Source organism: Scylla paramamosain, chromosome 3 (genome assembly GCF_035594125.1).
Source record: "Scylla paramamosain isolate STU-SP2022 chromosome 3, ASM3559412v1, whole genome shotgun sequence".
Classification (NCBI taxonomy): domain Eukaryota; kingdom Metazoa; phylum Arthropoda; class Malacostraca; order Decapoda; family Portunidae; genus Scylla; species Scylla paramamosain.
In genome coordinates, this window is record NC_087153.1 from 24136511 (window position 1) to 24154010 (window position 17500).

Sequence of the window (17500 nt, forward strand, 5' to 3'; positions counted from 1 at the left end):
TGTATGTGATCCAAGCGTTTTTTGAAGAACATGGTACGTAATGATTTTTTTTCTTTTTTGAGTGATGAATAGTTTTCAATGGAAGTTTTTTTAGGCGCCTCCCTATAAGGCAGAGCAGTACAGTACATGAGGGTATATTAATATGAAGCAAATTTGGCGTAAACATCCTACATTTAGAGAGTTCCTGAGATGGTATATGATTCCAATTAATAATGATGATTTAGATGTTATTGTGTCAAGATGATTTTTCCACTTCAATTTCTGATCTATAAATATGCCCAAGAAACTATATTCAAAACTTTCATGCAAAGTAATATTATTCATCTTAATTAATGTATGTCCTGGATGTGTCATGAGAGGCCTAGACATAATAAACTGGGTTTTATTAATATTTAGAGTCAGTTTGTTACTCTTAAACCAATTCGATAAGTAGATCAGAATTTAAAATGTGTGAAATCTTTCCCAGGTTATGGTCTTGGATAAAAATGATTGTGTCGTCAGGGAAAAGCAGGAATTTATGTTTATTGCTGGCTCGAACAATATCATTAATTTATAATAAGAAAAGAACCGGGCCAAGAACAGATCCTTGAGGAACACCACATGTAATATTGTTTTATAGGGAGGACACATTGTTGAAAAAAGTGAGAGAGAGAGAGAGAGAGAGAGAGAGAGAGAGAGAGAGAGAGAGAGAGAGAGAGAGAGAGAGAGAGAGAGAGAGAGAGAGAGAGAGAGAGAGAGAGATTAATCAATTGCGGAGGGAAAGCTTGGGAGGAGGGAAGGAGAGAGGTAGGAAGATGAATAGTAAATACTAAATACAGTGAAAATAGTTTGTGTGAATGGAAGCTAAACCTTTAACATTAACACGGAATCAACGCGTGTGTCGCATCATCACCATCATCATTATCATCATCATTATCATCTTCATCATCATCATCATCATCCTACAAATGTTCCACTGTCGGACTAATGACCATATTCTGGGAAAATTCTGCGCCCACCTCGATTAAAATCAAAAGGCTCTAGTTCAGTGGTTCTTAAACAGGGGTGCTCGCATCCCTAGGGGGTGCGAGGCCAGTTTCTAAGGAGTGCGAGGATGGACAATTAAAGCAAAATATAGTTTTATATACGCAATATTTTTTTCAATAAAAAAACAAAAATAATAATAATTCTTTTGTTACAGCAGTGTTCTGTAAGCTTTGTGAATGATGATTAAAAAAGGAAAAGTGGTTTTGTTATTAATACACAGCACAACAACTTAGTATTTTAGCTTTTTTCTTTATTTCATTAAGTCAGGGGGTGCGAGAAGTGACTGCTGATCTGAAAGGGGTGCATACACTGAAAAAGGTTAAGAACCACTGCTCTAGTTGAAGTCATACGAGTTTTTAAGGTTTCTATTTAATATTTCTAGTGACAGATTAAGAAGATTTGTACACTATCAACAAAATAAACACTTTTGAGAATCTAACTAATTATTTCTGTAGTTTTTGAAACTAGTCAGAATGGCCGAGCAGAGCGTTTTTGAATACGGGTCCTCGCATTGGTGAGGGGAAGGGGCTGATGCGTGTCGCACCTCAAGGCACCTTGTGGGGAGTGTGTCACAAATCTTCTCCAGAGCGCCAGCAGTCGAGGCATGATTGATAACATTGACACAGAGACACAGAAGAGTTCACCTCGGCGATGCAGTTTCACCTCAGCAATATACTCGTAGTGTCTCGAATAAATTTTTGAGAAATATTAACTTGGAAACTAAAACAACAAGTATCATCATCGTCACTGATTCGTGTAAGATTTCCACGCATCATTTTAAAGCAATCTTTGAGAGAGATAATTACTGATCTCAGTAGCGGCAGGAAAATGTGCGTATAAAAATTCACAACAGCGAGGTTAATATGGCACACTCATGTGCATGATGAAATATAATCATTTCACTCAAAAATACTAAAAATAAAATTATCTCATAGAAACGAAATATAAAGATGAATCACCAGAAAATTACAACAATTAAAAAAGATAAGATATTCATTTTTTCATTCATTTATTTATTTATTTTTTTTTCATTGCTAAATACTCGCATTGCTTACCAACACACTAAACATGGAAAGGACACGCGGCTTTCCATAAGTTCACGTGACAGGTGGAGAGAAGGGTTGTTGGATGGAAGGATGGAGCCTGTGAACAGGTGGTGGTGTGCGGCAGGAGAGATGATGGTGAGACTGAAGGGTTTGCAAGAAAAATGTGGCACAGACCAGCAGTGGTGTGACTCATGGATCATGTTGAAGGAGTCCTTTGTTCAGCTGTACAGTTTTGACGACCACCGCAGCTGCTGATGATGGGGTGATGACGGTGCCACATTGTAGGGTGTGTTGAAGGGTATATTTGAATGAAACAATTTACCAACATTTCTTCGGAAAAGAAAGATAAATAAATAAATACTCGAATGACCACTTTCCTCCACTCTGGATCATATTTCCATTACAGAATTGTCTATTTTCACAATTACCATACACTTAGTGTGCGTTTGTCTTGCTCTTCTGTATAAGCCATTTCACGCAAATCAACATTTTATCATCTCAGGTTAAGGTCACGTCTCTTACTTAACATGACTGACACTACCAGCTGTATGCACACAGTGTGTTGTTACTGCCGCGTCTGATTAGGAATCGTGTAAACTGTAACGCCACGGAAATAGATTAAGTGTTCGCGATGTAGCGCTGTCAGAAGTGTCACTATTCACTATTTATATCTTTCCAACAAAATGGAAACACATCTGGACTCAATGTAGCGCTGCAAACAGTATCTTATTTTGTGGAATCTGGCAGATATTTATAATCAAAGGAGGGAGACAAGCGAGGCGGTAAATATCAGGAATCCATATGACACAACACGGGGGTACGCGTTCTTAAACGTTTTGTTGTCACGTCGACTACTTTTAACAGACTCTAGTGGAAACTGGTGAACTTTTCAAAGGGTTTTAATTTTCTGCTGATAGTTAATAAAGATTCTGCACAAAAAAAGTGAAAAAAGAAGAAAAAAAAAAAACACTCATAAAAATCCAAATAATCCTTATGTAGCTCTTGAAGATAGTTATGAGAGAACCCAAAACATTTGGAAATAAAGTGCTTAATCTAAGCTGTGTAGAGGTACAGGGCTGCTATCCTCAACAGCTCATGAGCTTTCAAATCAGGGGTCGTATTCTCAAATACTTCGTCGCCTTCCCTCGATTACCTGTAATAATCTCTAGTGGAAGTTATCATGGGTTTTAAAATATGCCTGCAGTTTAACAAAAATTCTGGATCATCAAAAGCATATATGCATATGGGAATTTGATTAACCACCTCTATGATCTTTGTAAATTGTCTTGAGAACGAAAAGGATTTGAGAATATTGTCCTAGCACACTGTGTTGGGAGAAGTATTTCACATTTAAATAGCAACTACACGTACATTCACAAGCCAGCAGACAGTGAACATGTTAATCTGATGCCACTCCTGTTACTATACTGTTTGAGAACCTGGTACTCTCCATTTCTAACAGTGAAAGTAGGACTATAATGATGATGATGATGATGATGATGATATCATGATGATGGTAAAGATGACTGATGATGATGAATGATGATGATGATGATGAATGATGATAACCCAAGTGTCTGTGATATTGGAAGTGTAAGATATTGGTTATGGCGTTGAATTTGAAATAAACAAATATTCGCGTACGAGTACAAAAAACATAAACAGAGAGAGAGAGAGAGAGAGAGAGAGAGAGAGAGAGAGAGAGAGAGAGAGAGAGAGAGAGAGAGAGAGAGAGAGAGAGAGAATATATATATATATATATATATATATATATATATATATATATATATATATATATATATATATATATATATATATATATATATATATATATATATATATATATATATATTTATATATATATATATATATATATATATATATATATATATATATATATATATATATATATATATATATATATATATATATATATATATATATATATATATATATATATATATATATATATATATATATATATATATATATATATATATATATATATATATATATATATATATATATATATATACGAGTATATATATTGATACCGCCAAGCGAGTGAAAGTTGTTGTTGTGCAAGCGAGTTTGCTAATGAGGAAGGAAAGGACCTGGAGGTCAGAGCGAGGACCAAGACGAGGCCTAAGTCAATGAATTTCTTGTACGGTCGGTGTTGGTGTAAGGAGATGAAGGATGCTTGTTATGACATGAGGCTAAGATGAGGCCGGCCCTATCGCCGTCGCTAATGGATAACGATGGACAGGGTAGGAACCCAGGCAATAACTGAGGACGATGGGGACACTTTGCTGAGGACACTCGTGCAGAGACAAAAGTAGATAGACCTACCTAGAGCACTTGTTAGAAAGGGCGTGCGCGTTACTTAACGATTACCCCAAGATCCAAACACGTAAGTGTAACAACTGTCTGTGTAAGAATACATTATCCTGTAAGTAACGTGCAGAATCATACCTGTATTACACAACTTATTCATATTGAATATTGTCTATGATCAATAATGTATGTCTTCAGGTTTTGACCGAATTCAAGCGGAACCAACCGGATTCAATCGGATTCAATAAATGATTCGTGTCATCGTGTGGGTCTGAATCAACCTTCGCCGCTTGTTGGCGGTAATATATATATATATATATATATATATATATATATATATATATATATATATATATATATATATATATATATATATATATATATATATATATATATATATATATATATATATATATATATATATATATATATATATATATATATATATATATATATATATATATATATATATATATATATATCGGCCTAAACCCTCGGAAGGCTTATGGACCTGATGGGGTCCCTCCTATTGTTCTCCGAAACTGTGCCTCCGTGGTTGCACCTTGCCTAGTCAAACTCTTTCAGCTCTGTCTGTCAACATCTACCTTTCCTTCTTGATGGAAGTTTGCCTACATTCAACCTGTTCCTAAAAAGGGTGACCGTTCTAATCCCTCAAACTACCGTCCTATTGCTTTAATTTCCTGCCTATCTAAAGTTTTTGAATCTATCCTCAACAGTAAGATTCTTAAACATCTATCACTTCACAACCTTCTATCTGATCGCCAGTATGGGTTCTGTCAAGGCCGCTCTACTGGTGATCTTCTGGCTTTCCTTACTGAGTATTGGTCATCCTTTTTAGAGATTTTGGTGAAACTTTTGCTGTTGCCTTGGACATATCAAAAGCTTTTGATAGAGTCTGGCACAAAGCTTTGATTTCCAAACTACCCTCCTACGGTTTCTATCATTCTCTCTGTAACTTCATCTCAAGTTTCCTTTCTGACCGTTCTATTGCTGCTGTGGTAGACGGTCACTGTTCTTCTCCTAAATCTATTAACAGTGGTGTTCCTCAGGATTCTGTCCTGTCACCGACTCTCTTTTTATTATTCATTAATGATCTTCTAAACCAAACTTCTTGTCCTATCCACTCCTACGCTGACGATACCACCCTGCACTTTTCCACGTCTTTTCATAGACGTCCAACCCTTCAGGAGGTAAACATATCACGCAGGGAAGCCACAAAACGCCTGACTTCTGATCTTTCTAAAATTTCTGATTGGGGCAGAGCAAACTTGGTATTGTTCAATGCCTCAAAAACTCAATTCCTCCATCTATCAACTCGACGCAACCTTCCAGACAACTATCCCCTCTTTTTCAATGACACTCAACTGTCCCCCTCTTCTACACTGAACATCCTCGGTCTGTCCTTTACTTATAATCTGAACTGGAAACTTCACATCTCATCTCTAGCTAAAACAGCTTCTATGAAGTTAGGTGTTCTGAGACGTCTCCGCCAGTTTTTCTCACCCCCCCAGCTGCTAACTCTGTACAAGGGCCTTATCCGTCCATGTATGGAGTATGCTTCACATGTCTGGGGGGGTTCCACTCATACTGCTCTTCTAGACAGAGTGGAATCAAAAGCTTTTCGTCTCATCAACTCCTCTCCTCTAACTGACTGTCTTCAGCCTCTCTCTCACCGCCGCAATGTTGCATATCTAGCTGTCTTCTACCGCTATTTTCATGCTAACTGCTCTTCTGATCCTGCTAACTGCATGCCTCCCCTCCTTCCGCGGCCTCGCTGCACAAGACTTTCTTCTTTCTCTCACCCCTATTCTGTCCACCTCTCTAACGCAAGAGTTAACCAGTATTCTCAGTCATTCATCCCTTTCTCTGGTAAACTCTGGAACTCCCTGCCTGCTTCTGTATTTCCACCTTCCTATGACTTGAATTCCTTCAAGAGGGAGGTTTCAAGACACTTATTTATGAATTTTTGACCACTGCTTTGAGCCTTTTATGGGACTGGCATTTCAGTGGGCATTTTTTTATTGGATTTTTGTTGCCCTTGGCCAGTGTCCTTCCTACATAAAAAAAAAAAAAAAAAAAAAAAAAAAAATAATATATATATATATATATATATATATATATATATATATATATATATATATATATATATATATATATATATATATATATATATATATATATATATATATATATATATATATACATACACACACACACACACACACACACACACACACATAGGAGATGAAATGACAGGAGGAGAAAGAGGAGGAGCAGAAGGAGGAGGAGGAAGCGGAAGAAAGAACTGCAATTGTTACAGAAGCGAATACAAGACGAAGTGATAGTGAAAAATTCCCTCCTTCCCTCCCTCCCTTTCTTTCTCTCTCTCTCTCTCTCTCTCTCTCTCTCTCTCTCTCTCTCTCTCTCTCTCTCTCTCTCTCTCTCTCTCTCTCTCTCTCTCCCATAATAATTGTAGCTAGTTTATTTTTTTTAAACACCTCTTCACTCATTTTAGTCCAGTTTCTCGTCCATTTCTCTACTTTAACATTTCTTAGATCCTTATTATCTCTCTATAGATTCTAGTTCATCTTTTTCTTTTTCTTCTGAGTCTATACTTTTCTTTTACTTTATCATTCTTTATCCATGTTTCCACTCATTGCAATTTTACATTGTGTCTTCTTTTTAACTCTGTAGCAGTCTCTATTATCTGTCTGTCTGTCTGTCAGTCTCTCTCTCTCTCTTTCTCTCTCTCTCTCTCCCTCCTAATATTCTTCCTGCCACTACCTCTTCAATCCTGCGATCTCTTCCTTTCCATCCTACAATCAACTCCTCATTTTGTAATCACCTATATTTTACTTCATAAACTTCTTTTCACTCTGTATCTTCCTTTCTTTCAGCCTGTAAGCAATTTTCACCCTGTAATCTCCAGCCATCACTCTCACCACGTATCCTTTTCATTTTTACCCTGTAACATTATTTTCTTATCCTCTTTTCAAGCTGTAACCATCTCTTTCGCCCTTTTTCCTCCTCTTTTCACCTTGCATCCATATCTTTCGCCATGTAAACTTCCTTCTGTCATCCTTTTGCTAATGATTTTCCTCTTGTAATCTCTTTTTCACTCTATAACCAATTTGTTTCACCCTGTAACTTAAAATTTTTCAATCTGCAGCCTTCACTTCAACTTGTATCCTTCCTTTTCAGCCTCTACCATCTCTTTCACCCTGTAACCTTCCCTCTTTTCACTTTGTAACCAATTTTCTTTCCACCCTGTAGCCTCCTCTTTCCCTATAGCCTTTTTCATCCTTTCCAGCCTTTGGTGACTCACCCTGTAGTCTCCCAGGTTCTCCACCACACAGGAGAGTCTCGCGTCGCGTCCCACGGAGACTGTCACGTTCTGGATGGCTGACACGAAACTCGGGAGGCTGTCGTCCGCTTCCTCATCTGTGGGAGAGCGAGGAGTAATTATACGATGTGTGTGAGGAGCGGGAGGAAGGAAAGGGCAGGCTGCAGACAGGGAAGAATGGTGATAGTTTGGCAGGGGAAGGGAGTAGGGGAGAGAGAGAGAGAGAGAGAGAGAGAGAGAGAGAGAGAGAGAGAGAGAGAGAGAGAGAGAGAGAGAGAGAGAGTTACGCAAACACTACTGATAAAGAGACTGACAGACTAAACGTATTTAAATAGTATATACCACAAACGAGTAAGAACACACACACACACACACACACACACACACACACACACGTAGACACACACACGTACACACGTATACAAAACATACATCGATTAATCAGTTTAATCTTGTATGTGCTACCTTCACTTTCCCTTAATACATATACACCAAATATGTATATGAGTAAAAAGAGGAAGAAAGAATGGAGGAGGAGAGGAGAGGAGAGAGGAGATGAGAAAGGGGAATTGGATGAAGTGTAGCAAGGGGAAAGAGGGGAAAGGGGAAGAGGGGGAAGGGGAGGAGATATGAATGAAAGCTGAGTTGATTAAGAGAGGGAAAAATGGGGAAGGAAGAGGCGGGGTTGGGATGAATTGGAGAGGGAGAAGGGGAAGGGGAAGGAGTAGAAAGGGAGGGAAAGAAGGAGAGACGAAGAAGTGGGTGAGAGATTTGATATATCTCTCTTTCTCTCTCTCTCTCTCTCTCTCTCTCTCTGCTTATTTATGTGTACGTTTGTCGTTCTATTCAGTATGCGTGTCTGTCTATCTGTTTCTGTTTGTCTGTTCTGCTATTTTGCATATTAGTCTGCCTGTGTATATGCGCGTGTGTATGCTTGGCTGTCTATCTGTCTGTCTGTTTGTCTCTCTCCGTCAGTAGGCCTGTCTATTTATCTGTTTGTATATACATCTGTCTATCTCTCTATGCGCTTCTCTGTCTGCCTATTTGTGTTTGTCTGTCAGTCTGTACGTATATATTTACAAACGAATCATCCTTTTTCTCGTCTGCTTATCTGTCGACCTGTCTATTTATATACTTGTTCCTCTGTCTGTCTGTGCATTTCTATCCATTTGTTTTAGTAGTATGTATGTTTGTCTTTCCATCTGTCTGAGTATGTCTGTGTGTCTGTATGAGTGTCTGGCTACCCGTCTGGCCATCAAATACAGACAAAAAAAAAAAAAGGCACATAATTTCGCCAACATTTAACACGCTCGCTTACTTTGTTCAAAAATCACACAAAAAGTCTCGTGATCCAATTTACCATGGAGAGAGAGAGAGAGAGAGAGAGAGAGAGAGAGAGAGAGAGAGAGAGAGAGAGAGAGAGAGAGTACGAGTACGTTACATATTCAACAAAAAAATAATGAAACATCAGAACAGTGTTGGATAATTTGTTGTGGGAACGGTACTGAGAGGGGGGAGAGAGAAGGAAGGGTGGGAAAAAAAAGGGAGAGGAAAGGATGGATGCTGAAGGAGAAAGAGAGAGAGAGAGAGAGAGAGAGAGAGAGGTGAAACCCAAGAGATAAATATATTTGCAACACACACACACACACACACACACACACACACACTATTTCTCATATCTCCTTTTTCCTTTAGATGACTTTCCGCTTCATTTTCCCACTTTGAAGGTTCCTCTCCTTTTCGCTTTCTCTTCCATCCTTCCCGAACCCTCATCTCCAATTCCCTCTCCTTTTCATTGATAACCTCAAAATAGATGAGAGGTAATGGGAGGAGTGGATGGCGTTGGGAGTGGTAATGGAGGCGATTAAATGCTATGCTATTACTATTCCTACAACTACTACTACTACTACTACTACTACTACTACTACTACTACTACTACTACTACTACTGCTACTTCAATTATTACTACAACTGGTACTACTACTACTACTACTACTACTACTACTACTACTACTACTACTACTACTACTACTACTACCGAAACAACAACAACAACAACAACAACAACAACATAAGAACATAAGAACATAAGAAATAAGGGAAGCTGCAAGAAGCGACCAGGCTTACACGTGGCAGTCCCTGTATGAAACACTCCTACCTATTTCCATCTGTTATCCCCATCCATAAACTTGTCTAATCTTCTCTTAAAGCTCTCTAGTGTCCTAGCACTAACTACATGATTACTGAGTCCGTTCCACTCATCTACCACTCTATTCGAGAACCAATTTTTTCCTATCTCCTTCCTAAACCTAAATTTTTCAAGCTTGAACCCGTTATTTCTTGTTCTACCCTGGTTGCTGATCCTAAGAATTTTGCTTACATCTCCCTTGTTATAACCCTTATACCACTTAAAGACTTCTATCAGGTCCCCTCTTAACCTACGTCTCTCTAGAGAATGTAAATTTAACCGCTTCAACCTCGCTTCGTAAGGAATACTCCTCATCCCCTGTATCCTTTTAGTCATTCTCCTCTGTACTGATTCTAATAGACCTATATCTTTCCTGTAATGTGGGGACCAGAACTGCACAGCGTAGTCTAGATGAGGTCTGACCAGCGCCAAGTATAACTTTAATATTACTTCCGGCCTTCTACTTTTAACACTCCTAAAAATGAATCCTAGTACCCTATTTGCCTTGTTTCTGGCTTCTATGCATTGTTTCCCTAGACGGAGTTCAGAGCTAACTATAACTCCTAAATCTTTCTCGTACCCTGTACCTACCAGAGTTTGGGTGTTTAATGTGTACCTATTGTGTGGGTTTCCTCTACCTACGCTAAGCACTTTGCATTTATTGATATTAAATTGCATTTGCCATCTATCCGTCCATTCATTCATTCTATCTAAGTCTGTCTGCAAGGCGATGGCATCCGCTTCTGACCTAATTAATCTACCTATCTTTGTGTCATCCGCAAATTTACTAACATCGCTACTAATTCCACTATCCAAGTCATTGATATATATTAGAAATAATAATGGCCCTAATACTGATCCCTGTGGCACCCCACTAATGACATGACCCCATTCGGATTTCGAGCCGTTTATTAGCACTCTCTGTCGCCTGTTACCAAGCCATGACCCTATCCAACCTAACACCTTCCCATCTATCCCGTGCGCCCTAACCTTTCTCAGGAGCCTTTGATGGGGCACCTTGTCGAATGCTTTACTAAAGTCCAGATATAAGATATCATAACTATCAACAACAACAACAACTACAACAACTACTACTACTACTACTACTACTACTACTACTACTACTACTACTACTACTACTACTACTACTATTACTCCTACTACTACTACTACTTTTTTTTTTTTATGTAGGAAGGACACTGGCCAAGGGCAACAAAAATCCAATAAAAAAATATGCCCACTGAAATGCCAGTCCCATAAAAGGCTCAAAGCAGTGGTCAAAAATTGATGAATAAGTGTCTTGAAACCTCCCTCTTGAAGGAATTCAAGTCATAGGAAGGTGGAAATACAGAAGCAGGCAGGGAGTTCCAGAGTTTACCAGAGAAAGGGATGAATAATTGAGAATACTGGTTAACTCTTGCGTTAGAGAGGTGGACAGAATAGGGGTGAGAGAAAGAAGAAAGTCTTGTGCAGCGAGGCCGCGGAAGGAGGGGAGGTATGCAGTTAGCAAGATCAGAAGAGCAGTTAGCATGAAAATAGCGGTAGAAGACAGCTAGATATGCAACATTGCGGCGGTGAGAGAGAGGCTGAAGACAGTCAGTTAGAGGAGAGGAGTTGATGAGACGAAAAGCTTTTGATTCCACCCTGTCTAGAAGAGCAGTATGAGTGGAACCCCCCCAGACATGTGAAGCATACTCCATACATGGACGGATAAGGCCCTTGTACAGAGTTATAAGCTGGGGGGGTGAGAAAAGCTGGCGGAGACGTCTCAGAACACCTAACTTCATAGAAGCTGTTTTAGCTAGAGATGAGATGTGAAGTTTCCAGTTCAGATTATAAGTAAAGGACAGACCGAGGATGTTCAGTGTAGAAGAGGGGGACAGTTGAGTGTCATTGAAGAAGAGGGGATAGTTGTCTGGAAGGTTGTGTCGAGTTGATAGATGGAGGAATTGAGTTTCTGAGGCATTGAACAATACCAAGTTTGCTCTGCCCCAATCAGAAATTTTAGAAAGATCAGAAGTCAAGCGTTCTGTGGCTTCCCGTGGAAAAGTGCAGGGTGGTATCATCAGCGTAGGAGTGGATAGGACAAGAAGTTTGGTTTAGAAGATCATTAATGAATAATAAGAAGAGAGTGGGTGACAGGATAGAACCCTGAGGAACACCACTGTTAATAGATTTAGGAGAAGAACAGTGACCGTCTACCACAGCAGCAATAGAACGGTCAGAAAGGAAATTTGAGATGAAGTTACAGAGAGAAGTATAGAAACCGTAGGAGGGTAGCTTGGAAATCAAAGCTTTGTGCCAGACTCTATCAAAAGCTTTTGATATGTCCAAGGCAACAGCAAAAGTTTCACCAAAATCTCTAAAAGAGGATGACCAAGACTCAGTAAGGAAAGCCAGAAGATCACCAGTAGAGCGGCCTTGACGGAACCCATACTGGCGATCAGATAGAAGGCTGTGAAGTGATAGATGTTTAAGAATCTTCCTGTTGAGGATAGATTCAAAAACTTTAGATAGGCAGGAAATTAAAGCAATAGGACGGTAGTTTGAGGGATTAGAACGGTCACCCTTTTTAGGAACAGGTTGAATGTAGGCAAACTTCCAGCAAGAAGGAAAGGTAGATGTTGACAGACTACTACTACTACTACTACTACTACTACAACTATTACAACTACCACTACCTCTACACTTATTACTACTACTACTACTACTACTACTACTACTACTACTATTACCTCTACACTTACTACTACAACTGGTACTACTACTACTACTACTACTACTACTACTATTACTACTACGACTACTACTACTACTACTACTACTACTACTACTACTACTACTACTACTACTACTACTACTACTACTACTACTATTATTTCTACTACCATTGAGTTCCACTATTTCTATGCTAATGAAAAATCAGAATGTCGACCTTCGACCTTTAAAGAGAAATAAAGGTCAGCAAAAACTAAATAGAGGAACGAATGAACCAATAAATAACTGTAGAAATATTAATGATATCGTACTGTTCGCTAATTTTCAGAAGCGAAAGGGAAAAAAAGACGAAAACATTAAAAATAAGAGGGGAGTAAAATGCTTAAAGGGCAGATTATTTTTTTTAACCAGCAATGTTGCGAGTGAACAACAGCGGTTCGTGGAAGCTCACTGAGGCCCAACAGTGACAGCTTGTAGAACCTGCAACCCCTGAGCCTGTGGAAAACTTTTTATTGCACGCGATTAGGAGCATGCCTGCCTGCTTCTGTAATTCCTCCTTCCTATGACTTGAACTCTTTCAAGAGGGAGGTTTCAAGAGACTTATCCCTTTTTTTTAATCATTCTATCTGACATCTTTGTGGGAACTGGCATTAAGTGGGCCTTTTTTTGTTCAAATTTTTTTTTTACCCTTGACCGGTGGCCTCTTCCATAAAAAGAAAAAAAAAAAGGCGGTAGTTAGGCCGCTACGTCCAGACATCTCCATAGGTAATATTAAGAAACGAGGGATGAGCTTGTTGAGCCGCTTTCCGCCTTATTCAGTGAGATAGCATGGAATAAACACACACACACAAACACAAACTGAGAGAGAGAGAGAGAGAGAGAGAGAGAGAGAGAGAGAGAGAGAGAGAGAGAGAGAGAGAGAGAGAGAGAGAGAGAGAGAGAGAGAGAGAGAGAGAATGTGCGTGCACAGGCGCGTGTTTGTGTTTGTATGTGTGTGTGTGTGTGTGTGTGTGTGTGTGTGTGTGTGTGTGTGTGTGTGTGTGTCAGTGTGTGTGTGTGTGTGTGTGTGTGTGTGTGTGTGTGTGTGTGTGTGTGTGTATGCAGGCAAATAGATAAATATTTAGATATTTAAACAAATAAAATATGAAATTAAATGATGTAAAACTACAGGAGGGGAAAAGCTTTCCTATAAAACCTGGAGTAAGGAGGGGATAAAACTGGATAAAAAGTTTACAAATACTGATGCCGCTTGCACGCGTGCGCATTTGTGTGTGTGTGTGTGCATGTGTATGTGTGTGCGTGTGTGTGTGTGCGTGTTTGCGAGTGTATGTGTGTGTGTGTGTGTGTGTGTGTGTGTGTTTGTGTATGTGTGTGTGTGCCTGGAAGAAGGGCAGCATAAATGATAAATGGTGAGGTCAGGCCACCTTGGCAATTACTAATTAACCAGCCAGGCATCATAGTCTTGCCCTCGCTTACCCCGCAGGCCACTCATAAGCACTCCTACACTCCATTTATTGAACACAAGTAGGAATGTAGCAGGAATCCAGCGTTACATTTTGTATGTGTGTGTGTGTGTGTGTGTGTGCGTGTGTGTCATTCACCTAGGGTCGTCTGCTGGTCACCCAGGTAGGCGTTCTCTTTTCTCCTTACGGAGAGAACTCAGAGCTCGTACTGACCGATCTTTGGGTACAACTGAGATCACTCACGCAACGAGGTCACAACTCCTCGGGTTACATTCTATACCTACTTGCTGCTAGATGAACAAGGGCTACACATTAAGAGGCTCGTCATTTTAACTCGCCGCGCCGAGGAATCGAACCCGGGCCTTCTCGGTTGTAGCTGAGCGTGGTAACCAATACACTACGCGGTGTGTGTGTGTGTGTGTGTGTGTGTGTGTGTCCCTGTCTGTCTGCTAGTCTCTCTCTCTCTCTCTCTCTCTCTCTCTCTCTCTCTCTCTTGTGCTTATACTAGTAATAGGAGAACGAAGTGATGCACATACCTCAACTCAGCACTAATTTTTACTTAGCCGCACTAGCATAAATTCATCCTTCTCTTGATGCCATCCTTCCTCTTCCCCTCACCCAAAACACACCAACGCTCCCTCCCACATCCCTCTTCGTTCCTCCAGGTCCCAGATGACATGTAAGCAATTAATACACAACACCGTCCTCTCCTTCCCACGCTCTCACCTGTCTACCGGAAAAAAAAGGTAAATTAAGCTTTTTCGGGATAAAGGACAGGAGAGAGACAGAGGAGGGAGGAAGAGAGAAGCAGGAGGGGATGGAGAAGAGGGGAGTGAGGCAGACAGTTCGGGAAAATGAAGAGAGTGAGGCGGTGGGGAAAACTCTCTATAAAATTGCTTGTTAAAGTTTGATTTAAAAATATTGTCGTGTTGTGGGAATACGTCTATTAGAGAGAGAGAGAGAGAGAGAGAGAGAGAGAGAGAGAGAGAGAGAGAGAGAGAGAGAGAGAGAGAGAGAGAGAGAGAGAGAGAGAGAGAGAGAGAGAGAGAGAGAGAGAGACCTGATGAAAGAAACAGAATCAAGAAATATGGGAAAAAAGTAGTGGGAAGAAACGACAGGTGGTGAAAATATTACGGGTGTAAGAGGATGAGGGAGAGAGGGAAAAGGGTGTGAGAGAGAGAGGGGAAGGGATGTGAGGGAGAGAGGGGGTAGGGGTGTGAGGGGAGGATATGAGGAGAGACAGGCAGAGGTCAAGCGGGATCCTCGCATAAAACTGTCATATATCAGCTGAGGGAATTTCGTTGCGCAGGTGTCTTTGATGTCCCTCCGTCCCTCCTCCCCCTCCCCTTGTCCCCTTAGTCACCCCACAGTCTTATCACCCCACACAATTCTTCTCTCCCCTCATTCTTCGCATCTATTTCCCCCTTTCTTTTTTTCTTTCGTTATCCTCCCCTATCTCTACTTTCACTTCCATTCAAAGTCTTCCTCTAACTTTCTTAACATCGTTTGATCATCTTCATTTACCATCTTCCCCTTTCTACTCTTATTCCGCCTCTAATTGTTTTATATTTCCTTCACACACTTCCTATCACTAAAATTCCTCTCTCTCTCTCTCTCTCTGTTCCCTTTCCACATTCTCTTTCTCTTCGACTTGAAACCCAGCCAGCACTGTTCAGAAATAGTTAAAACTGCTGATCAAATAGTTTTCTTGGATCTCAATTAACGCGTCAGGAAAATGTAATAACTCTATAACTCTTTAGTTTGGTGCCATCTTGAGTTCCGCGAGTTGTTGTTGTTTCCATAATACAGAAAAGACAGAAAACTTGAAAATATGATGAAGAATAACTTTGATTACAGTATTCCAGGACTGGAAAGTGAATTTTATAAAGAAACACTTTAATAAGTACATTTATTTATCTGTTTAAATATATAAGGTTTTTATAGCATCAATGTTGAAGATTAATTTACGGTCGCTCATTCAAACATTACATAAAGACGCAACACTTTTCGTATAATTGATGAAAGTTACTCGCTAGACAAAGCCAGACTCTTCTTCATTTTCGTCGCCAAACTCTTCTTAATTTTCGTCGTTAATATTGGTCCCAAATGTTCTGCCCTCCAATCTCGTCGACACTATAGCAGCTATAATTTTCGGAAATAGATAAGGCAAATGCTTTACTTTATCATGATAACATTTAAATTGCCTCGAATGATTTTAAGAAATATTATTTTTTAGACTGTTACTAATAATATGCTACTATTTGTTTTGCCCGGACATTTTTTCTTGTGTAGTTGTTGCAACAGTGATAGTTCTTACATCTTTCGCATAAAAAGTTCCCTTCTGTCTGCTTCCTTTCGTGTCACAGTAATACAGAGTCCAGCCTACTCTCTAAAGACAATTTCTCTTATAGTTGGCGCTACATGCACCGTAAACATCTACACAATCTTAACATGGAAGAAAGGCAGTAAACACTTGTCGCTACGGCTAAGTTATTCCCAGGGAGGCACGTTCATGGGAGGGAAAGGAGATGAAACAAACCTGTTGCTGACTCTCCCCATGTCCTCTCTGCCTGTTTCCTTTCCTTTCATGTCTAAATGCAGGACGCAGTTGCAGCCTACCATATCTACTTCAAACATGTACACAATATTTTTTTATATGATGAAACAGACCCAGAGTTCCCATCTATGGACAGAACTATACATTTGTTACCACCCAAGGCTGTCCTTTTGTTATCAAGAATCAGTGTCTTGATACTTCCTTCAACTTTTTTAATATTAATAACTTCTGCAACATTCGTGCTTTTAGATTTAATATGCAGAAAATCACTTCATCTGAGGCTACTAACAACAGATCATCCCCTGTCCTCATTTTCATACCAAAACTGGCTATGTACGCAACAACACAACTTGCCCTCGTGCCCGTGTTGTTTAACCTTTAGAGTTTTTTTACCAGATGTCCTAAACTTCATTGTCGCTTTCTTGCTGCATTCATCTGTGTTTTGTATTTTTCACCCAGTTTTCCTTAATTGGTACAATTCATTCACTATCTAACTTTCAAAGTGGAGCATATTCTCACCCATTTCTCATTTTCTGAAATTTTCATACTTGAAGATTTCAATGTTCACCAATTTTTGGCCATCATATTCTTTCATTGAGCAACCTGTTGAGCAAGACTTCCACTTTGGAATGAAAAGCTTCTGCTTAGAAAAATAATGTGGAGCACTTTTCTTTTATCATTGATAAATGTTTGAAAATGTTTCAAATTGCCCAGAGCAATCAGTACAACATCCTAAATGCCTGAGAAATGTATTCAACTTTCCTGGCCTTTTCCTAACCACTAATCATTTAGTTTATTCTGTC

General features: G+C 39.6%; 1 protein-coding gene across 1 annotated transcript in view; it reads right to left on the reverse strand.

Annotated features, from left to right (window-relative positions):
- The window catches only part of LOC135096528 (protein amalgam-like), a 58187-nt gene extending 41488 nt beyond the window's left edge, over positions 1-16699 (reverse strand). Inside the window, exons 1-3 of the mRNA XM_063998074.1 lie at positions 16680-16699; positions 14279-14322; positions 7753-7868 (exon numbers count right to left, since the gene is read on the reverse strand). Coding sequence (XP_063854144.1) covers positions 7753-7868; positions 14279-14322; positions 16680-16699 — 180 coding nt within the window. The remainder of the gene's footprint in view (positions 1-7752; positions 7869-14278; positions 14323-16679) is intronic.
- Positions 16700-17500: the final 801 nt, after the last annotated feature.